We start from the raw sequence: 24,443 nt of genomic DNA, 5'->3' as shown, positions 1-24,443 counted from the left end.
GCTGTGCTATAGGCCAGTAGCTGCAGCTCCAATCTAACCCCTACCCTGGGAACTTCCAAATGCCACAGGTGTGGCCCTAAAAAGAAAAAGAAAAAAAAACATAAAAAATAAAATTAATTTTTAAAAAGAAAATAATATGAAACAAAAGAATGTATATATATATGTGCGTGTGTGTATACACATATATATGTATGACAGTCACCTTGCTCTACAGCAGAAATTGGCACAACACTGTAAATCAACTTTAACTATAAAAAATGAAAAAAGTTTTAGAATTCTCCAGTCTAATTCACATACCATTATAACGGGATGGAAAACGTGTATGCCGACCCATTCAGGAGAACTTTAACCTCCTGCTCTCCCTTTATCAGGACAGACTCACTGCTTTCACTTCTCCCCCTGGACATTGCAACCACACACCCGCTTCTTCTCAAACTTGGCTTCCTGATTGAGCGAGGGCACGGGGCTGAGGGCTCCCTTGACTTACCCAATGAGGGAGGCAGCTGGTTCTCTAACACCAAAAGGACGGAACCACTCGGCTGTATATAAATACACTGGACACGGTGGCGGCTGTTTCACCTGCATCCCTGGCTACCTCCCTCCTCCGGAAGCCCCCGTGCAGGAGGCCTGTGCACCTGTAACTTCTCTTGAAAAGTGAGGTCCATAACGAATGGAAAGCCCAGGCATTCGGCACCACTGCTGGGAAGGTCTCTTCAAGATTTACAAAGCCGGGCACATGTCACTTTTAGACCCTTTCCCTAATAAGCTGCCACTCTGCACAATGCATGATGGGTCCTCAGACGTGGAAGGCAAGGACAAGAAGAGAAAAGAACTTGGGTCCCATGAGGGGATGGATGCCCTGCCCAGCTTCAGGGTCCAACTCTGCTTCTGTCCCCACAGAAAGAAAGTACCAAGTGGTAAGTCTGGCCCAAGGCGTGGGGGGAGAGGGGGCGGGTATTGAGGGACGAGGGGTGGGCAGGACTCAGATATCAGACAGTGAGTCAAGTCAGAACGAGGGCAGGCGGAGAGAGATGGGAGCCCAGGCCAGGAGCCGGAGCCAGCGTGAGAAGCAGGGAAAACCTCTGGGGCACTCCTGAGGAAGGAGACTGCCGTCCGTGTTGGGGCGGGGTTGGGGGGGACACCAAATTCCAGGCCCCTCTGGCCCTGAGATGCATGGAGAGGAAGAGGAGAAGGGGCGCCCTGTATCCCCCCCTTCAGGCAGGCCTGAGCCCACTTCCCGTGGATGAGGGGTGAGCATCGGCAGGTCCAGCTGGAAGGAGATGAAGGGGAGGGGGAGGAGGGTGAAGCAGAGGTACTGAGAGAGCACAGCTCAGCCTCTCCAGATGCTCAGACCTGAAGGGGCAAAGACTGGAGAGGGGCAAGTCAAATCCACCCTACCCGCAGGGCTGCAAGACCCAGTGCTGGGGTTGTGACATTGTCGACTCCTGGTATAGGACGAGTCACAAGGATGCAAACAAAACAACATGGAGTCTCTTTACTTCCCAGCAGTGAACACTGAGGATGGCGGATCATGAAAGGAGGCTCATGGGTCCAGAGGGGTCCACCGGGGATGCAAATGCAGGAAAGGAAGGAATATGTTTTGTGACTCGATTCAGCACGACAAGTCGGGGGCCACTGAGGGGGTGCCTCCCGCGCTTTCCAGCCGAACTCACTTTCGGTGGGAGAAATTTGTTAATAACAATACAGGGCAGCAACACAAGGTCACCAAAGGCCTTGGATAATCAGCTTTTTAATCGTGATTTGGGTAGAGAAAGAACGAGAACTCGAGTGAATGGACCAACTGCCCCTGTTAGTTTTGCTGCCTATGAATCTCTTGAATTTCCCACTCCCTTCCATGTCCCCTATCACCACCTGCATGGGTTTGAGGGGTGTGTCCCCAAAGGCATGTCCACCTAGAACTCATGAATGTGAGCTTCTTTGGAAATAGGGTCTTTGTAGATATAAGCAGGTTGAAATGAGCTCGTACTGGGCTAGGGCAGCCCCCTACCCAACACAACTGGCATCCTTATTAGAAGCGGGAAATGTAGAGACAGAGACCCACGCCGAGTGATGACAGAGGCAGAGCTGGAAGCACTGTGTCAAGAAGCTGAGCAACATCAGGGACTGCTGGCCACCACCAGAAGCTCGAAGAGAGGCCTGGAACGGAGCCTCTCCAGAACCCATAGAAGCAATCAACCCTGCTGACATCTTCGTTCCTGACTTCTGACCCCCCAGAACTGTGACAGCAAATTCCTGCTGTTTTAAGCTGTCCGGTTTGTGCTAATTTGTGACTGCAGCTGGAGGAAACCAGTACACCATCCCACTCCCTGCCTGCATCGCTACCTCTGGCTAATTCCAACCCCCTCCCTATCCTGACTCCCCCCACCCAGTCTGACCCCGCAGCAATGTGCTCCCCACTCCGGAGACAGAGTGCGCTTCTCACATCCAGGGACCCCTCTGGTTAAAAGCCTGCAGAGGGTACTTAGTGCTCTGGGAATACGCATCCACTTTCCTCATCCTCTGCCATCTCTTCACCAGGCAACCTTTAACTCCCTTCCGGGGTCTCACTAAGCATCATTCACCCACAAGAGCCTTCTCCAACCTGCCCAGGACAAGCTGGATCCTATGTTACTTGTTTTCATTGCCCTGCAAGGACTTTTCTTCCTTAACACTTGTCGTGGTGTGTTACGGATGTCTCCACGAGAGCCAGACCGCATGGATTTTGTCCCTCACTCTATCCCCAACACACAGCACAGCATCTTGCTCAAAGTGAGTTAGTACTCCATCAATACGTGCTAGACGAATGAAGGAATGAACAGAACAAAGAAAAGAGAGTAAGCGCATCTTTACCCCCCCTCCTCCTTCTGAATGTGCGATGGATGTCGTGGAGCACAGGGTGGAAGAGGGGACGCCATCCTTTGATAACTGGGCACAACTCAGAAAGGCCAACGTCTCCCCACCTTCCCTCGTCAGCAGTGCCAATATCCTAAGCCACGTTTTAGAGGGCTAAGAAGGGGGAAAAGCCCAGCAAGATGGATAGCTGGGAAAACCACGGATCTGTATCAGTGTTTAGATATAATGTCCAGTGATTTAAAACTGAGTGAAATCTCTCCAGTTCCCAAAACACCACTATTAATACTATCCCACGTGTCATGTTCTGCATGCTTCCACGCGGTCCTGGAGGGGACTGATTATTGTCTGCATTTATAGGCTGGGAAACTGAGCCCAGGGAGGTGAAGTCACCCACCCAAAGTAAAGAGCCATGACCCGTGCTGGCACCAAGTCTGCCTGACTCCAAGAGCAGGGATCCTTCCACTACCCGCAGTGGCCTCCGCTCAGCACTCTGCCCAGCCCACCCTCAGCCCTCAGCTGCCCTGGTTAGTACACACACACACACACACACACACACACACACACACACACACACACACACAGGTCAGTGTGAGCTCTCTCTGCGTGCAAGGAAGCCAGCCCTGCAGCCAGAATCTGCAATGTGTGTGAAAATACTGCTCCAACTCCTTTATCTGCTGTGACACCAGAGTGATAATGAACCCAGCAGCCTGAGCTGGATATCTGTCCGGATTCATGAAATATCTTTCACCACAAAGTACGAGAGAAAAACACAAACAGTCCAGCAGCATCAGCATGCTATGCATGTAGTGAAGCAAAACAAGGCAGGTTGTATAAATATTTAACAATGAGAAAGAACTGAACTGGCGCCAAAGAACCATCTGGGATGAGACCTAAGTAGGCTGCGGTTTCTAGTGGGAAAGTCACGGTGAAGACATGAAAATAACCAGCCCGTGACTCTCAGATTTCACTCTCATGTGCCTTTACCAAACACTTCTAGCAACCCACCTCTAAGGGCTTCTTTCCAGTGGCCTAAATGTTGATGACACAATTGGGCAATTTCTAAGGAGCCTAACTCAAATAAACATGCTTTTCTTGCCACCAAAACACTTTATTTCAATTTCCAACAACAGAAACCCAATAATAGTGTTAATAGTTGATGCGGATAACATCAGGATTGTTTTTTTCCTTTTGCCACATTTATCTACGTTACCTAATATGGCATGAAATGAACGGCTGAATGTGTTTAGGATTTCAGAGTCTGGCATTGGTCCAAAGACGAAGTTGGGGCATTCCAAAGAAAATAAGCTATATGTTTGCAAGTATGGTTTTCATGAAGTTACCTTCGTGACTGATATTTGGAAACAGACCTTGTTTTTTCCAGAACTGATACTGCAGGGGTGGACTTCATAGTTCCTGGGACCCTTGTGGCACCAATTATAGGCCTGATACTCTTTGCTGAAGCAGCTAACTGCAGGCTGAGCTCGACACAACTCTTGCCTAGCCCTTCTCTGCAAAGGGTTACGAAGGAGGTCAGCTGCCGTTGGTGGGCTGAGGCTGAATTCTGACAACCGTCACTTCTGTTCCCAGGCACACCCATGGCATGCCTGCTGTCTTCTGTGGCGTCAAGCATAACTGGGTTCACTTCTGCTCTAGTCTGGTCCTCACGGGGCACCGTGTGGGCCCCCTCTCAGGTCCCTGCTCTCCTTCTGTTCTGCAGCGGAGGATGCCAACTGCCAACCCGCAAACCTGGTGGAGACTCTCTGGTGTGTGGACCACAGAGCCAGGTCCCAGGGCTGCAGGCTGTTCTGTGACTGCAGGCCACCCCCCCCACCCTCCTGGCCTGGCCAGCCTGTGCCCCAGGCAGCAAGAAGAGGGCAGCAAACTTCTGATATCTCTCTCCAAAGGCCTGGCCTTGGACCAAGAGCTGGGCAAATACCAGCCTGGCAGCAGAAGTCTCGGGGGCCAATCCCACCACTTCAGTCCCAGCCACTGGAAGATATCCTGGATGCCAGCTGCTACAAGCCCCCAGCCACAACTTGCTAAAGTCTTCAGTGCAAGGCTTCTCAATCTACCACCCCCCCCTTCCCCTGGGGGGAGCTCATGAAAATGTAGATGCTGAGTCAGGAGGCCTAGGGTGAGATCTGTGACTCTGCCTTTCAAAGAAGCTCCCAGGAGATGCAGGTGCTGCCAGGTCACAAAGCACAAAAGCACAGTCGCTAGGTCTGATCAGGGTTTACCCTCCAAGTAAACATGTGTCTTGAGCTTCATAGTTAAGAAGACATTTCATAAAACCATGTATTCCCCATCTTTCTAGGAGGGGAAATTAAACTCGAGATATAAAAGAGCCTGACGAGGTCAAAATAGAGGTGGGCTCAATCCAGGCAACCTGATATCAAGTTCCAGGATGATTTCCTGAAACCAGTGATTCGTTAACTTCCGAGGGCATCAGAATGATGTGGAAGGTGGGGAAAAATACAGATTACCGGGCCCCCACAGCTTCTGATGCAGCAGGCTCAGGGTTCAGCCAAGGATCTGCATCTCTAACAAGTTCCCAAGTGATGCTCATACAGCTGGACCAGGGATCACACTTTGAGAACCACTGCAGCCCCGGAGACCCCTGGGGCATCTGACTTCAGTCTTGAGGCTTTGACACCATTTACCAGACACGTGCCCCTGAACTCCACTGACAGCACTTCATTCACCCGCCGTGAGTCAGGGCCCCCAAAGCCCAGGGAGGGGCCACTCTGACTGCACTTGCTACATCGGGCCACGCCAAGGCTTTCGAGGCTTCTCAGGATTCAGATGCCCCCAAAGGAGACATAAGGCAACGGACGCGGGGCAGACAAACCGCAAGTTCGATCTGGTGGGGAGAGCCAGTCCCGGGGGTGTTTGGGGTGATCCTTGTGGGTGCTCTCCCATAGAATGGGGAGCATGTTCTCCTCTTACCAGGAGTGCTGGGGGCATCTGGGTTACACTATTCTAAGCTGAAGATGGAACCAAGGTCAGGCATGAAGGATTTCACTGAGGACGAGCTCCACGTATGGCAGCTACTGGGCCTTAGCTGCATGGCCCTGGGACCCTCTCAGTGGCACCAAGCTTCTCGCTTTTCACCTGTGAAATGGGATCACCCCCCCCAACACACACACACACACACACACACACACACACACACACACACACACACAGAACTGTAATGCAGCCCAGAGGAGTGAAGGTTCCCAACATCACCTGTGCATCAGAGTCACCCTGGAAGCTTTCACAGAGTACCGGTACCCAATACCCTCCCCGAATCCTTGGCAGGTGTATTTGCCACATCTCCCCACATGACTGATTCTAATGTGCAGCCCAGGTTCATATCCACTAAAGTGGTAAAAAAGTGCTATAAAAATGTAAGGGCGTTGGCATTTCCGTCATGGCACAGCAGAAATGAATCCGACTAGGAACCATGAGGTTGTGGGTTTGATCCCCGGCCTCACTCAGTGGGTTAAGGAGCTGGCATTGCCGTGAGCTGCGGTGTAGGTCACAGATGTGGCTTGGATCTGGCGTTGCTGTGGCTGTGGCATAGGCTGGCGGCTGCAGCTCCAATTCAACCCCTAGCCTGGGAACCTCCACATGCCGCCAGTGTGGTCCTTAAAAAAAAAAAAAGTAAGGGCATTTTTTAGAGTTGTTAACATCTCACTCTTAGAGTGGGATGAGACAACAAAGGCAAAGTGGGCCCAGCATCACGCAGGCGTCCCCTCTGGGGACGAGCATGGAGACTGCAAAGCGAATGCACCATCTTTAAGCTCTCACACCATCTTTAAGCTGCGTGATGACAGGTCAGTGAGTAGAGCCAGCTGAGCACAGCTCTCTGGTGAGCTGCTGTCTGTGCCCAGACCACGGCCCGGCCAAATCCTGTGATCCAAGGCTGAAGGCATCTCTGGACTTGGGAAGATAGGGAGGTTTAATCACAGCTGATTGGAATATGAGAATCATGCACAAGGGCTTTCCGGCCAAAGTCCACAGGGGCCATCCTGGCCGGAGCTGTCCTCAAGTGATCACAAAGAATCTGGTCTGGAACAGTTAGCAAATGGGGGATCCATTCATTCAACAACAGCTGGAAACTCCTGTCTGACCAGGAAAGGAGAGGCTGCATCCTGGATGACCTTGCAAAACAGGTATTTGTTGGGATGAATAAATAATTTTTTAAAAGTAGTGATAGAATAAAGAGAGGGAGGGAGGGAAGCAGGAAGGGAAAGAAAGAAAAAAAGGAAGGAAGGAAGGAAAAATGGATGGAAAGGAGGAAGAAAGATGAATGTAGTTTTCGCTTACACTCTGTGCTTTTGGACTATTCTGACTCTTTCTTCTTTTCTTTTCTTTTTTGTCACCTCACCTGCAGCATGTGGAAGTTCCCAGGCCAGGGACTGAACTCTTGCCACTGAAGCAACCCAAGCCACTGCAGTGAGAATGCCAGACCCTTAACCCGCTGAGCCTCACGGGAACTCCCTGGAAAGTTCTGACTCTCGCAAAGTTCTTCCCTACACCGAACCAACAGACTGATCCAAGCCTCTGAAAGAAGGGAGTCCAGCAGAAACAGAGCTTGCAGAAAAGCAAAGGGGAGAAATGGGTCAAGTGAACCTTGTCGTGGGTTATCCGCGTCCACGTCCGCTTCCTAGCCAGGGACACTGGGCACTTTCTACGCAGTACGGTGCTCAAGGTCACCGGCAAGGCGTCAGCAATCGTCAGGATCAAGGCTTTCCAGAGTTCGGCAACCACGGGATGGATCTTAGGACAGGCCACAGAAGACAGGGGACTCGTTCCCTCTGCACTGCCCCAGGTGGCTGCTGTGCTGCCTCTGAACCCCACCCCTTGGGCACACAGTCAGAGACTCTGGTACCCTCTAAAAGCCCTGACCCTCTCCTGGTTTTCTCTCCTTCTACTTAGTGAGCTGGGGCTCAGGTCACTCAGAGATCCACAGTAATGATTTCTGCAGCCCCTCCTTCCACCAAATTTTACCTGATGGCTACCCTCCTTTGTACCTGATCTCGGCTCCATCTTCCGCTCAGAATCCTGTAACCCAGATGCCCGTAGAACTCCCAGTAAGAGGAGAACATGCTCCCCACTTCCTGGGAGAGCACCTATCCTTCCCCATAAGGATCACCCCAAACACCCCCGGGGCTGGCTCTCCCAGCCAGAGCAAACTTGCGGTTTGCCTGTCTCCCCAGATCTTGAGTCTAAGTGTCTTGGGTGGAGAACGCTGGCTCAGATGCCCTAGCCACTAGAACTGAGCAGGGCAGGTGGCCCAAGCTGAGGCAAGAGAGCCAGTCCTGGGACATTTGCTGGGAGTGCTGGGAAGACACTTTGTTTCTGTTACTGTGGCCAAGCTAGTAGCAAAGCAACCCAGAGATGCTAAAACACTTCTGTTGCCCATGAGGAGAGCCTGTGTGAGAATCAATCCTGCCCAGGAGTATCCCACTCCTAGCCATTGCGTATATCCTAAAGAGTAGTCAGCAGGATCTCACAGAGATATCTGCACTGTCATTTTCTTTTCTTTTTCTTTTTTCTTTTTGTCTTTTTTTTTAGGGCCACACCAGTGATATATGGAGGTTCCCAGGCTAGGGGTCCAATTGGAGCTACAGCTGCCCATCTATACCACAACCACAGCAACACAAGATCCAAGCCACGTCTGTGACCTACACCACAGCTCACAGCAACACCAGGTTCTTAACCCAATGAGCGAGGCCAGGGATCAAACCTGAGTCCTCATGGATGCTAGTTGGGTTCGTTAACTGCTGAGCTGCAATGGGAACTCCTGCCCTGCCCTGCGATTTTCACTGCAGCGTTGTTGACAATCACCAAGATACAAAAACATTTCAAATGCCCACGGACAGATGAATGGATAAAGAAAATGTGATACATATACATATGTGTGTGTATATATATAAATATACTCCATTTACACAATGGAATATTATCCAGTCTTAAAATGAAGTTCGTTTTATCATTTGTGACAATATGGATGAACCTAGATGACAGCATGCTATGTGAAATTAGGCAGTCACAGAAGGACAAATACTGCATGATCTCACTTATCTGAGGAATCTAAAGTAGTCAAACTCTGGGGAGTTCCCGTCGTGACTCAGCGGAAATGAATCTGACTAGTATCCATGAGGAGGCAGGTTCAATCCCTGGCCTCGCTCAGTAGGTTAAGGATCCGGCAGTGCAGTGAGCTGTGGTGTAGGTCACAGACACGGCTCGGATCCCGTGTGGCTGTGGCTGTGACTGTGACGGAGGCCGGCGGCTACAGATCCAATTCAATCTCTAGCCTGGGAACCCTCCATAAAACAGTGGTTATCAATCTCACTGCACATCAGATTTTTTATTGGGGGTTTTAAAAATTCTCCTGGGCCCCCGCCCCATTTCCTGAACTATCGTGCTCAAGCCTAAGCACCTGTATTTGTAAAAACCCTGGTGATTCCATGCCCCTACTTTGCAACAATTTTGTTAGTGATTATGAAGAAGAACCAAAGTGGGGAGCAATACAGCAGATGGAGTAGTGGTATAAGTATATATACCAGAAGCCTAATGGCAGCAAGTTTTATTAGTCAGAATATTTGGTTATGGAAGTGACTGATGCTAAATAAATTCTGATTATTTTTTATTAGATAATTTCTCACCTATAGACTTAAACTGTCAGCTTGGTAGTGTCTATTAGTTAAACTTTGTAAAATATATATATATATTCTTGTTTTTCCATTGTATGCAAATTGAAAGAAAAAGATGTACCATTTCTCTGTTGTATGTTGGATTATGTAGGAAATGTTTGTGAACAATTCAAAAAACATGAAAAAAGTTCCTGTGGATGTTTTGTGTAGTTATCTTGGCATTTGTACTGATAGTTAAAAGTTCACTTCCAAATAAGTAAAACTCCCATAATGTTAGATTTGATGTGTGACCGATTTGAACAAGGGTTGATTGACACCTGTAAAATTTGTTAAAACGTTCCTCTTGTAAGGAAATACAGTGATCTTAAATTATGAAAACAAAAACAAAAACAAAAAAAAAACCCTGGTGATTCCAAACTAGATCTTGAGATCCCCAGTATGTCTCAATCTAGTCAAATAATACAGCCTCGTCTGCTGTAAATAAATAAATAAAGTAGTCAAACTCAGAAAGAGAGAGGAGAACGGTGATTGCCAGGGGCTGCGGGGAGGAGGGGATAGTGGGGAGTTGGTGCGTTACGGGTACAGAGTTGCAGTTACCCAAGAGAAGTTCTAGGGATCCTGCTTATAACACTGCACCTATAGTTAACCATACAGGGAGGTGCCCTTAAAACAGGTTAAGAATAGATGTCATGTTCAGTGTTCTTACAGAAAAGAAAGGAGAGATAAGGAGAGAGAGGAACAGAGGAAGAAAGAAAGAGAGGAAAGGAAAACAAACTCATCAAATTGCATACATTAAATATGGGCAAATTTTTGGTGTATCAGTGATACCTCGATAAAGCTTTAAAATGAAAACAAAGGTGGGAGATGGAGAAACACACACAGTTGATTCTCATTATTCACAGTAATTCTTTTCTACTGAATTAGCACACGCTGAACCCACTGCCCCCACAGGAAAATCAGGGTTAGGCTCCGTCAGCCACTAGTCACAACGTTCCGATCAACCAATGGACCCATGATCATGCTGCTGTGTGTTTCTGTTTAAAGACACCTTATTGAACACGTATTTATCCACTAACACTGAACTCACAGCCAGCAGCACCATGAGTCACGCCTGAGTGAAGTCTGTCCAACACACATCGTCTCTCCGTAGGTCACATCACAGCCTGGCACTGAAGAGCACTTCCGCACTGCTCTAGGGGGTCATTTTAAACAGCAGAACCACCCGCAAAAAGCACGAAGAGACTGAACAACACGGCACAAAATATACTGCAAGAAGAACACGTGGTCCCCGTTCTGAAGGCTGCAACCAGAAGGCACCGCGTCATCCTGGGTGACCTCAGCAGGTCTGTGTGTATCAAGCAACTCACATCTCTGACCACTCTGTGCACATCTGCAAATGACCTCGAAGACTGTAGATATTGATCTGGGGGTGAAAAGGAAATTTTGCTAGTAGGAAAATTCACAAACACTGAATCTGCGAATAACGAGGATTGACTGTACTTTTGTTCAGTGTTTGACCGGGGAACTTTCTGAGCCTGAAGCCAGCAAAACTCCTTTCAATTACATGAGCCAATGAATTTCCTACTTTGCTCACTTTGAACTTCCCTTCACTTACAATTAATTTTCCTTCTTCACCTTTCAGGGCCGCACCTGCGGCATATGGAAGTTCCCGGGCTAGGGGTCGAATCAGAGCTGCAGCTGCCAGCCTACACCACAGCCACAGCAACACAGGATCCGAACTGAGTCTGCAACCTACACCACAGCTCACAGCAATGCCAACTCCTTAACCCACTGAGTGAGGCCAGGGATTGAGCCTGCAACCTTGTGGGTCCTAGTCGGCTTTGTTACCACTGAGCCACCATGGGAACTTCCGAGGTGGGTTTTCCACTGCCTGAACCAGGCTGGTTCCACAACTGCTCTATCCTACAAACACGGAGGTCTCTGGCGGGCCCTGCGTCCTCTAACCTTAGGATCCTCTGAAATCTGCTGAGTGCCCCTCACCTCTATGGAGGAAAATCTAGTCCTTCCCAGGCATTGCTTGTGGGGAGATCTTGCAGGTTTATATCCAGAGTCCATCAGCTTGAGATGACAGATCTCTTTTCCCCTCCCACCAAAATAAGTCCTTGAAAAGAGCTGGGTTCTTCTTGTGAGTGAAGACACTGTCTCAAAGTATAGCCACTGAGTCCTGAAGAATGAACGTGCTTTCGGCACCGCTCTTGTTTCCAGGGCCAAGGCTGCCTCCCTGTCCCCCAGGCAGTGCCAGCCCACAAGGAGGCTTCACAGGAAGCAGACCCAGTAGGGGCCTGATGCCAGCTTTTTGTGCCTCTCCTCCCGCCTCCCAAGCATTTCTCAAATCAATGGATTAAATTCTACACTGGGGCCCTGGGCAAGGCTAGCATCTGAGCTAGAAGGGTCTTAGGAAATTCCCTTGGCTGAGATAAGGAGAATGAGGGTCAGCCAAGAAAGGAACTTGCCATGATTGCAAAGCGAAAACCACAACGGGGCTCCCAATGCCCTTCTGGTAGCTTCTCTACCGACGGCGCTGCTGTTGCCTTGACGTGGCTGCCGGTTGAGGGCTCCACCTATTCCCTCCTCACGTCAATACATCCCAGTTTTTACCCACAGACAAATCAAATCATTGCCCTGGCCCACGCCGTTGCATGATGCATGATGCCTGGGTCCATTCTAAGGAGATTTTATGTGTCTTCTGACCCGCTCTTTGTCACTGCCTCTCCAGCTTGGAGAAAACTTTAATTCCACAAAGAAAAACGCCATCATCACCACCAGCCCGGTTACTCTGTGCAAGCATCGCTTTTCGGGGATCCCCAGATCAGCATGGGCAGGTGCCAGCCCCACTGCTGTTAGGTGCGTTCCCACCTTCTGTGCTCACGCGGTGCCCCACACGCTCCCTACGGGCCACCCTGCAGGACCCCTGGATGGGCCGGACTCACTGCTGACAGAGAGGCTCAGAGAAGGGGAGCGCCACTGGGCCAAGTGGACCAGGCTGCCCTAGTTCAACCACCCCGACCCAGCACATCGTGCCTCGCCAACCCCCGCCCCGCCCCCATGCCCTCCCTCCCACCTGGGCTCCCCACCGAGTGGGCCATGTCACCGCTCTCTGGGCCCATAAAACCAAACATGCCTCTGGACAGAAGGGTTGAGACACTGTCGTCCAATAATCGAAAGCATCCAATCATCTCTGAGGGATTTTGTTTTGTTTTTTGTCTTTTGTCTTTTTCCCAGGCTAGGGGTCGAACTGGAGCTCTAGCCACCGGCCTATACCACAGCCACAGCAACATGGGATCCAAGCTGCATCTGCAACCTACACTGCAGCTCATGGCAACACTGGATCCTTAATCCATGGAGCAAGCCAGGGACCGAACCCTCGTCCTCATGGATACTAATCGGGTTCGTTAACTACTGAGTCACGACGGGAACTCCCCTGAGATTTTTTTATTACAAGTTTTTATTATGTCTACACTTTGGCTGGTGACGAAGCCCAGCTCCTACCCAGTCCTATGGGCAGCAAATCCCTGAGGTTTGTCCTAGTGGCAGCCCTGCCGCCACGGGCTGTTCCGAGTTCCCCCCATTGGATCAGTAAGCTTTTATGTCATATGTCCTGGCCGAGGGACATCACTCTCTCGCTCCCCCCCACACACCCTCAGGGGAGGACCCACATCTCCATCCCACCGCGTTCCTCCTACAAGGAGCCTGGCCACAAGGGCTCAGGGGCCTGGCTAGTCCCAAGGGCTCTCTGGCAGCCTGGAGGACTTCTCTGCTCCACTAGCTCTGGCTGCCGGGGCCACCATCCAATGTCCACTCCAAGGACATTTCTGTCCAAATGGGGTTACCGCTGCCCCTTTAAATGCTGCAGACACATGAAAGCTCCCCTCAGACAGAAGTGTCCACCCAGCCCTGGCGAGCTGGCTAGCAAAACCCTTGGCTGGAGCCAGAGCCTGACCTGCCCTTGACCATCACTCGCCAGACCAACTGCCCAGCGGGTCTCCTGACTTGTTTCAAAAACCCACATCCTCTGTTCAAATCCTGAAGTCTGCGAAAAGATAGCTCTTTGCAGGGAAGGTGATTTCAGCTGTCACACCCACACTTCCTGGCTGATGTACTTGTCCCTTTTGCATCCCTCCAATGTCCCAATGCCACTGATAGACTGGAGACAACTGGAGCAGAATGCAAATTTTGTGCTTTCTTATGCCTGACTTGGTCTATAAGAAATACTGGATGAGGAGTTCCTGTCATGGCTCAGCAGAAACGAATCTGACTAGTATCCATGAGGATGCAGGTTTGATCCCTGGCCTCGGCTCAGTGGGTTAAGGATCTGGTGTTCCTATGAGCTGTCATGTAGGTTGCAGACCCGGCTTGGATCCTGAGTTGCTATGGCTGTGGTGTAGGCCGGCAGCTGTAGCTCTGATTTGACCCCTAGCCTGGGAACCTCCCTAATGCTGTGGGTATGGCCCTAAAAGACAAAACAAAACAAAACAAAACCCAAAAATCCAAAAAACAAAAAACTATTAGGTGAACACAGGTAAACCACACCCAACTGAACCAAGCATGCAGGGACACACGAAATGCACACACTCAGGCACACACCAGCTCCCTCATTTACTGTGTGTGCTACGAGCCACATCCATCTTACCTGGTGTGACAGTTTTTGATTTCTGCCTGATTTTGCATGACTTCTCTGCACCATTTCACAATAACACGCAAGCGCCAGCCCTTCTGAATCTCACGTCCACAAGGAAACTTCAAGTCAGTTTCAAAGTCAAGTGCCATATTTATGGAAATATTTATAAATTTCTTAACCATTTAATGTGTAAAGCTGTGCTCCCATTTTTATCAGATTCCCAGTTGTGTTCTCATCTGTCACTGACAAATTTTTGAGTGTTGTGTTCACAGCCCATTTCCCCCCATAAGCCTGTGGGTTTTTTTCATGACTCTGTATATTCTAGGAGTTTTTATAACATGTATTTTGTGTTGGAGCACAGCTGACTGTATTCAAATGTTTCAATAAGAAACTTCATTTCAGGTAAGTAAGGCCTGGGAAATAAATGCCTATGTTCACAAGTGTGTTCACAAATAATCACACACTTGAAGCATCATCTTCATTACAGAGCATGTGGTTGTGACTAATGTGTCAACAATGCCTCCTAGTGGCAATATCCCCTAATTGCAGGTAAATATAGGAAAAAAATGCACTAAAAATGAATTTTTAAAATGTTACAGGATAAATAAAGCTATTACACCAGCTTAGTCAAATAGATCCCTCATATTTAGGCAATTTTTTATGATCCAGATTCCTGATCTGTTTTAATTACAAAATTTCTCTCTAGGGTCAAGGAGCTTCACAGAGCAACACTGACCTGTCATTGAGTTTTCTGAGGTGCACAGCTGCTCTCTCAGCTTCTCCACATCGTCAGGATGCACCTGTTCATAGAGAGTGCTTCCAAACCACTCCGACTGGGGCTGGTTCAGCACGGGGGTCACAGAGTCAGACACATAAATCACTCTCCCCGTCTCAGCCGCCACTACAAACAGAAATCCATCAGCTGCTTCAAGGATGAGATGCTTCAGTTCCTGGGAAGGAAAAGATCACAATTAGGACCAAGCATGGGCAAATCCAGGCCAGGGATATAGTCTTATTAACAACCTTCAATTATTCAGCTATTCACTGTGATACACAAAAAGCTTGGGACATTTTCTTGTTATTGGAAAATAAGCTTTAAAAGAACACAAACCTTATACTAGCCCTAAAATACAGCTACTCCAACCCTGTTGGCCCTGCCTTAGCCAGCCCTCTCTTGGGGAGAGAGGAACGCCCCAGCTCAGGGAAATGACAGAGTACGATGTGATCACCAGAAGGTGCTGGGTTGCCAGAGACAGGTGTAGGTGGCCTCACCTATATATTCAAACTGCATTCTTGGCATTAGAGTAGAAGGGCTCGGTACACCCAGTGCTGGTGGAAGGAAGGGCAGAACAATGGGAAAGTGAGACAGAGACGCAAAGGCATTAGATGTCCCTTCAGCCACCCCTTGCCACACTGCCAGTGCCTTCTTAGTCCTCTTCTCTTCCTGGACTTTCCAGGCTGAATGCTGGTGGTGGTGATGAGTGTAACACCTAACATCTGCATGCCTGTCGAGCTTCCGGAACTCTTTGACAGCTGACGTCTCAACAGACTCTCAGAGTAATCCCAGGGGGTGGCAGGGCGCCTTGCGTTATCCGTGTCACTTTACGGTGAGAAGAGAGGTGAGCTGCACCTGCCCTGGAGTCCTGCTGATGCACAGAGCTCACGGCTGTCAGTGACGGCAGGAAGGAAGCTGCTTGGGGTCAATGAATGGGCGGCAGGAAGCCTTGCCATCATTCCGATGGGGCAACATCAACTTTGTTAAAAAGAGGTGTCTTTTCTTGGCAGTGCCTGAAGGCAGCTCAAGTGTGGCTGCCTACTCTGCCATCCTCCCCTCCAGCTCAGGAGCCCCTCCCTGCTGAATGAAAGGGCTCCATTCCTGCAGGAGTTGGGAAACTCTCTCTTCCACGTTTGCCAGAGGCCACAGCTACCACTCCACCCAGCTCAGCGCTCAGGCCCCAAAGAACCAAGGGATCTTTTGGGTCAGTGGTTGGCAAGCATATTTTGCTGGGAATATTTTGTTCACGTGTCATCTTATGTGGCAGCCCCGCTGTCACACAGACTGAGGGCCACCTGTAGGTGAGTCTGAAGCATTTGGCCCCACCCTCAGTACCAGTCCTGAAGGGACTCAGTCCAAGGACATAAAAGATTAGAAAACATGTATCTGGAGTTCCTGCTGTGGCTCAGCAGTAAAGAATCCAACTAGTATTCATGAGGACATGGGTTCAATCCCTAGCCTTGCTCAGTGGGTTAAGGATCTGGCATTGCCGTGAGCTGTGGGGTGGGTCGAGGACGCGGCTCGGATGTGGCATTGCTGTGGCTGTGGTGTAGGCCAGCGGCTACAGCTCCAATTAGACTCCTAACCTGGGAGGTCCCATATGCCACAGGTGCAGCCCTAAAAAGACAAAAAGAAAGAAAAAAGAAAGAGACCTGAAACTGCTGGGGAGCAGAACCTGGGGAGATCTGCAAGGATCTCTGAGCTTTTGGATGCGTCATGGATGAGTCAGAATTTGAACATCCTCTGCCTGGGAAGCTAGGGCAGAAGCAGACTATACCAGCATTTGTTAAGGAAAAGTTGACTGTGCCATTTCTCTCGCTTGACACTTCCGCTGGGCCACATCTCTAAAATGCCAACTTAGTTCAGAAGATAGGGTCAGCAGTTTTATTTTCAGCTCTGAGATCTTCCCGATAGAAAGGACTGAAAAAATCAAACAGGCTGTCTGGGAAAGCAGGGAAGCCCTGTCTCTGGAGGAGAGGAAGTAGACTCCCACGACTTCATGTATGTTTTCAGTTCCATGCCTTTTGCAAGGACTGTGGGAAGGCTTGAGGGCACAGAGCCTCACCCTTCTCCGGCCCCTCTTTCTATACTCTCCTCCCTGGTTTTTATCTTCTGGAAGCACATCACTGGTTATCAAGGTCCTGTGTCCTGAATCCAGAACCAGCCTGGCCTCCCCTCTCTGCCTAAACCAACCGTTAGACTTAACAGCACAGATTGTGGGGAGTTCTTTGGTGGCTTAGTGGATTAAGGATCCAGCGTTGTCACTGCTGTGGCACAGGTTTGATCCCTGGCTCGGGAACTTCTGCGTGCTGAAGGCTGAGCTGGGGGAAGACAACAAGGGTGGATGGTGGAGTCTAAAGGGCCCTTCTACTTCACTGTGTAGAACTGTGTAGAACTTTGGGCTCCTTACTCAATATCTTTAACTTCCATATTTTCACACCTTCTTTTCCAGTGAGATTTTTGTGAGATTACATTAGATTTTGCATGTGAAGGACTTAGTAAGGGTAGATGCTTGGCACAGAGTAGATGCTTAACACACGTAGCTGTTGTCATCAAGAACCGACCAAGGGGAGTTCCCGTCGTGGCTCAGCAGTAACGAATCTGACTAGTATCCATGAGGACGCGGGTTCCATCCCTGGCCTCCTTCAGTGGGTCAGGGATCCGGCGCTGGCCTGAGCTGTGCGGCAGGTCTCAGACGTGGCTTGGATCCCGCATGGCTGTGGCTGTGGTGTAGACCTGCAGCTCTGATTCAACCCCTAGCCTGGGAGCCTCCATATGCCGAAGTGCGGCCCTAAAATGCACACACACACACACACACACACACACACACACACACACACACACAAGAAAGAAAGAAAAAGAAAAGGAAAGAAAGAAAGGAAAAGAAACCAAGGAACCAGAGAGAAATGTGGGGAGGACCCCTGTAACTTGCATAACCGTTCTCTCTTCACTCTGCTTTCTTAATCCTCAGTCATTTAAGGAGATTAATTTCCAATACTGATCCGGCAGGATCTTTGTAAGGATTAAAGAAATGTAGAGAACAGCTTTTTTACTGACCCTGGCGATTAGCAGGTACATGGTCCATTTCTGCCTGCTCACCCACCAGCCCTTCACCCTTCCTTGACACCAGCCCCGGGTTAAACATCCTGCTCTGCTGCCTCCCTCACCTGTCACCACGACCCCAGGGGCGGAAGCCCCTGCTTTCCTTTGACAGAGGTGGAAATGAGGCTGGGCACTGTGTTCAGTGGCCTCCAGGGATGGTCACTGAGCTGTCCCACCGCCTCACACCTAGAGGCGAGGCACAGGTGGCACTGGAATGACGTCTGCCCGTGGGAGCAAATGTTAAGTCCTTTTCCCCTGCTCTTTTTCTAAACCTGCCTCCCAAGACATGAATAGATCCCTCGCTCCAGCAGAACAAATGATCCCGTCTCTTGGCACACCCTGCTCAGCCCTTCCTCTGAGGCTCTGTGCTCGCTGCTCTCCTCCTGCCGACGCCCTCACTGCTCCTCTCTTTCTGTGCACAAGCGGGGGCCCTCACGGCCTCCCGAGGCTGGCTCTCTCCTGGGACGCCCCCAACGACACCTCACATTTTCTGCCTGCATCCCTGACAACATCACTTTCCCTTCCCCCGCGTGCACCATTTCAAAGTGCTTTCAAGCCCTTCATTCCTTTAATCCTGCAGAAGCCCTCAAGAGTCAGGAAGGCAGAAAGCTCGTGCTCATCCACAGACAAGCAAACAGCGGTTGAGCGCGTTCCTGGATCTGTCCTACGACCGACAGGCATGAGGACCCAGGGAACAGGCCTGCCAGCTCATGGAATGGTCAAGGGATAAAATACTCCAACCGTTTCGTGAGTTCACTCTTTGCTACTATGCGAAGACTGAAAACACGGCTTTGGCATCTGATCAGCCTGTGTCAACCCTTGGCTCCGCCACCGAGCAGCTGACTGAATGCTTTCTAAGCCTCCACTTCCTTATCTCCAAAGCAAGCCTCCTTCCTCAGACCAGAAATCAGGAGTGGATGAAATCCCACCCAGAAAGATATGACTTCGACTGGGCTCAGGACCGAGGCCGGCTAAGAGTGTTTGGATCCCTGTCACTATGATTATTGCGCCAGCTACCAAAATTTCATCATGATTGTCACCACCGCTATTCTGGCACAAAGGAACAATGGTTTTGCTGACTTTCCCCTGGGTCAGCATGCTCAGCACATTGTTCAGATACTCGATGTTTTTTTTTTGTCTTTTCTTTTCTTTTTTTTTTTTTTAGTGATGCCTCATGAAGCTACATGGGAAATAAAAAAACAGACGCACAATCGGAGGCCCACTCCCTGGAAGAGAGTTTCCCAGTGAAGCATGGAGGCAAAATCGCTTGGTTTCCATCCCCCGCAGCCTTCAAGCCTATTTCCCCGAGTGGCTCATCTCATCTTAGGGACACCGTCATTCTCCCGCCTCCCGAAGATGCTGTCGCCGGGGGAGAACAAAGCACAGAGGAAGTACCTGCTCCGTCAGGAACGAAGGCTTGTAGGCGCCGTCCGTGGACTTGTTCCCTGTGCCCCGCATGGACTTCATGTGCGAGACGGCCATGCGCAGGATGGTGAGCTTGTCCGGCTTCCGGGCCAGCGCGCTGCACGTGGGGACCATGTCCGAGAGCTCGGTGATGTACTGTGTCATCTTGTTCCGCCGGCGCCTCTCGATCTCACTGTGGTTCTCTCTTCCCGAAAGCACGAGGTCAGGACGGGGCGGGGGGGGGAGAGAGAAGGATCAGACCAGGGGTTACTGTCTGATGGGGCAAAAGGGCACGTCCTTAACATCAAGGAACCAGGAGACAGGCTAATTCAATGCTCTGAACCACACCCTGCTCAGACCAGCCCCCGGACACCTTAGCGAGCTTCTGGCTCTGTGTGATGGGGGCACAGGTTTCCACAGACACCTCACGTCTTGCCTCTAAATATGGACTGAAAGCTTCCCACTGTTCCCAGGTACCTAAGTACTTTTTATTTAATTTTTAAAAAATTTTTTGGCCATGCCTGTGGCATGCACAGGTTCCTAGGCCAGGAATCGAATCCTAGCCAAAGCAGTGACCTGAGCCGCTGCAGTGACCATGCTGGATCCTTAACCTATAGGCCACTGGGGAACTCCTGTAAGTGCTTTTTAATAAACATAAAGAATAAGACACTATCTTTCAGGTCTCCAAAGGGAATCCATTCATGCACCCAGGAATCCACGCCCACTGGGCGTGCATGCTCGCACACACGCATGCATGCACACACGCACCCCAAAGGTAGTTACCATCTGCTTGAATATGTGATTTACTTTGACCTACAGTGAGAAACATGTCCATCCTTGCCATTCACCGTGTCACTGAGCAGACAGCCATGCCATAGACAGACTTACTCCACATAAAGTTGTGAACAAGCTTTTGTTCTATACCCAGCGAATTAATTCTCTACAGCAGAATGACAGAACAGGTGCATACCACTTACTAAACAACAGGAGCCAATTAGAAAAACAAGCATTTCCAGGAATTCCAAAGGCAGCCTTTGGTGATGTGTTAAGATGAAAAACTAGCAAAAGGGGTGGTAGCATGTTTCTGCCTTGGGATTATCACCTCTGGGCTTGAAAGGGAGTAACAGCCAACCCAGTTCAACAACAATGAGACAAAGCTGTTATTCGGGATGAAAGAACGATCTAAAAATACATCACACATCTGTGGTAGGATTTAGGGTTTCACAGGTGCTCCAAGTATGAGGGTGACACTAAAAGCAAGACAGAACCAACCTTGGCAAGGCTGCCTCTCACACTGCATGTATTCATGAAGCTTCGCACCCAGGCTGGGAGCAGAGGACAGGCTGTCTAATCACAGGCAGGTGGCAGCGCTAAGGCCCTCTGCAAATGCACAAACCTGGGGAAGCAGGACTGAGGGGGATCCTGCGGTGAACTGACCTGGGCAGCCTCGTGTGGGCCAAAAAGCACTGAGCCAGGCCTGCAAGGGGAGGGGGTGAAGGAAACAAGGAATGTCCCACTCCTGTCCTCAGGCAGCCGGTCGTTTAGCTGGGAAGGTAAAACATCACTTGCATAGTGGGAAGGAAGGCAGAACGAACCCAGATGCTCCTCCAAGAGGCACATGGAAAGTAAAAACCACCGCAGAGAATAAGAGGGGAGAGGAGAAGGTGCTCTTGGGGGTGATGGAAGCTCAAAGGGGCGGGGGCGGAGCTGGGAGGAAGCTGGCCCTGATCCGGCAGGGGGCAGAGGGGGAAGAGGATCAGCTGGAACTGGGAAGAAGACTCCTCCGTGGCCAGGAGCAGACAGGCCTGGATGGAGAGGCAGACCCGGGGCTTGGAGGAGCAGGCGGAGGAGCCACGAGCACAAGAAGTGGGGACAAGTTGCCAGACCGCAGAGAAAGCTACTGTGGAGGCGGGCTGATAACAGGGCCTGGGTCTACCACGGCCCTCAGAGGGCTTCTGGGGAGCAGTTCCGAGGTGGTGAGCCCTGCTTCCGGGGGCAGGATGGAGGGCAGCCGGGGCCAGCAAGGGGACTCCCGGGGCAGGGTGCTCTCCCCCGCGCCCCACATGGCGAGGACCCTTCCGCTGACTCAAGAGTGCAGGAAACATCCAGAGGCAGTGGGAGAGCTCCTGGGCCAGGGAGGACACACCGTTTAGGGAAATTGCTCTTGGTAACTGGGCAGGGGCTTATTTACTATGGGGAGAAAAAGGCAACCGAGAAGAGAAGGGTGATCACAGAGACGGGCCCAAGCAACAGGGGGCATTAGGTCAGGGAGTTTCTGCGCACCCGTCTTCATCACCACCCCCGGCTGTGCCCTCCTCAGCATGCACCTGTCACAGGTGGCCTGGAGGCCCTGGCCCACCAGGCACTGGAAAGGCTGGGTGAGCTTGCTCAGGCGCGTGTTCCCCACCCCACCAGCAAGCACCTCACCCAGGCAGACAGGAGGGGAGGTGGTGTACAGAGAACACCGCCTGGGGCTGCTTTACAGGGTGTTGGCAGCAGCTCTGGCCACTCAAGGACCATATATGAGGACGCAAGATGCAGCGTGCCCGCTTCACCCACCCTGCACACCTCTGCAGGGGGGACCCTGGCCGTGCTTCGCCCCATCTCACGCTTGATGTGGTCTAAGTCCCGTTTCCTCGGCCAGACTCTGCCCCACCCACTGCCCCCACCCTCGGTGGTGTTCCAGCAGCCGCTCGGCTCCTCCACGGCCCTCACAGCACAGGAACCCGCATCTCCTCCTCACCCTCAGGACAGCACACAGTGAGCTGCTTCTTCCCCTCCCACCTGGTCCGGATCCAGATCCCATTTTTCCTAAGCCTCTCCTGGTTCTCATCCACCTTCTCCTGGGCCACACCCCTGCCTGGCACCGCTTCTCACCTCGGTGCCACTGGTCTCCCACTGCCTTTCTGGTCCCACCCGGTTCAGTCTGCACTGCTGCAGCCAGACAGATATTTTCTTATAATGATTTTTATTTTTTCCATTATAGTTGGTTCACCGTGTTCTGTCAATTTTCTACTGTACAGCAAAGTGACCCGGTCACACGTATACAGACATACATTCTTTTTCTCACCTTATCTGCCATCATGTTCCATCACAAGTCACTGGATATAGTTCCCCGTGTTACACAGCAGGATCTCAGTGCTTATCCACTCCAGATGCGATAGTTTGCATCTATTAACCCCAGACTCCCAGTCCATCCCACTCCCTCTCCCTCCTCCTTGGCAACCACAAGTTTGTTCTCCAAGGCCGTGAGTTTTTCTGTGGAAAGGTTCCTTTGTGCCGTGTATTAGATTCGATATGTGATATTATACAGTATTTCAGACGGATATGTTTAATAACGCAAACCCAGCCCTTCCCTTCCACCCCTTCAGTGCTGCCCTAAACCTACAGGGCCGAGCCCAAGCCCATGCTAGTTATCATGGTGGCTGATCCAAGGCAGGGCCAGGGCACACTGCTTCTGATACTAGTTCCAAAAGAGCCACAGACCATCTTTATCAACATGGGGCGGGGGAAAGAGTCTTTGTGAAGTTCTTAAACCTGGATCTAGAGCAGTCTTATCACTGTGCTCGATAAACCCAACTCATGAGAGCAGGTGCTTGGAGAAGATGTGAGGGAAACTGTTTAAAACTGACTCTACTGACTGACTAGTGCAGAAAATGCTCCAGTGAAATAAGACCGAAAGAGTTACTAACAGAAGCCCAAAATGATGGAGCGCTGCCAGTTCCCTAGCAACAAGATTTGATAAATAAGTGAGTATAGCTATTGACCCTATTAATATATATGTATATGCAGTTTCATTTTGAAAGATCACGGAAGCAAGAAACAGGAAAAATGCCATTTTGTGAAAACAGAGGACTATATCCAGGACCAAAGCAATCTCCACAGGCTGAGGGGCAATGTGGGGTCTGCTTGGCGGAGCTACAGGGGCGGCCTCTGAACTTGGCATCGGAGTTGCATGGGCCCCAAGTGCAGCATAAAAAAATGAGCCCGTTCCCCAATCACAGCTGGGGACGCGGGCACAGCGTCAGTTATGACAGTTCTGCTGCATCAAGAGGGCCCACAGCCTGGCCCCAGGGACATGGCTGCAGAAACCAAGAGCCAGAAGGAGGAGCTGTAGCTGCACTTGGCCTTGGGTTTTTCCTCCAACTCAGCTCCTAAAAGGGACCTCCTAAGGGTAATCAGAGCAGCAAGGCACAAGGTCATCCTGATTAAGTCCAAAAAAGGAGAGTTTTGAGAAATCTCAGTAAAGATCCCCTTCAACTCTGCAATGGCAGTGGTCCCCCATCTCCGGTGGGAAGGGAACAGCAGCCCCGCACGGGCAGACTGATGGGGTGGGATGGCGTCTCCCGGTCACCACAGGCCCAAGACACCCGGGGTGCCGAGGGGTCTGGGTGCTGGTCACAGGTGGACGGGACACTCACAGCAGGGGCAACAGAGTGAGGACACCACTCCTGCGCATCTACAGGGTGAGGTGCAGGTGTCGTGAGTGTGTGTGACACAGAGAGTGCCCTGAGAAAGTGCCGTTTAAGCTGAGACCCGAGAGAAGTCCTGCGATGTCTCCAGGAACCCGAGGGCCCGAGACCCTGCACGCCCCAGGGCAGCCGGGCAGAGAGGAGGAGTGTGGTAATCTCAAGGCCTCCAGCTGCCCCACGTCACTAGCTGTCAGCCCCGGCGGTGCTGGCAGGCTGACACACACCCCATCAGGGACACCACCAACTCCCTCTCTGCCTGGTCACTCACACTGCCAGGTTCCAACCCTGAAAAGCCAGTGCAGACACAGAACCCTCCCTTCACTGGCAGCTTAGTTGCTCCACAGGTGACACAGGACTGTTGGCAGAGCGGTGCTGCTCCAGGTGGGGCCAGGGCCACGTTCCTCGATGTCAACTCAGCTTCCACGGCCACCTCCTGACAAGCACACTGCTCCGCAGACCAACAACGGACCCCGAACAAGCAAATGCCCCTCCCGTCCACTTGGATACACACACGGCCAAGCAGCAGCACAGGTCACATTCAGTAAAGGCGAGGG

General features: G+C 50.9%; 1 protein-coding gene across 7 annotated transcripts in view; it reads right to left on the bottom strand.

Annotated features, from left to right (window-relative positions):
- The window catches only part of ARNT2 (aryl hydrocarbon receptor nuclear translocator 2), a 191,354-nt gene that overhangs the window by 106,973 nt on the left and 59,938 nt on the right, over nt 1–24,443 (bottom strand). For all 7 annotated transcript variants that reach the window (XM_021098858.1, XM_021098859.1, XM_001926072.6 and 4 more), the window contains exons 4-5: nt 19,409–19,622; nt 14,873–15,086 (exon numbers count right to left, since the gene is read on the bottom strand). In XM_021098858.1, the coding sequence (XP_020954517.1) occupies nt 14,873–15,086; nt 19,409–19,622 (428 nt within the window). The remainder of the gene's footprint in view (nt 1–14,872; nt 15,087–19,408; nt 19,623–24,443) is intronic.

The sequence above is a fragment of the Sus scrofa genome, chromosome 7, assembly GCF_000003025.6.
Source record: "Sus scrofa isolate TJ Tabasco breed Duroc chromosome 7, Sscrofa11.1, whole genome shotgun sequence".
In the NCBI taxonomy this organism is placed as follows: domain Eukaryota; kingdom Metazoa; phylum Chordata; class Mammalia; order Artiodactyla; family Suidae; genus Sus; species Sus scrofa.
Note: the sequence above shows the minus strand (reverse complement) of the source record. Positions and strands in the feature narration are given on the sequence as shown.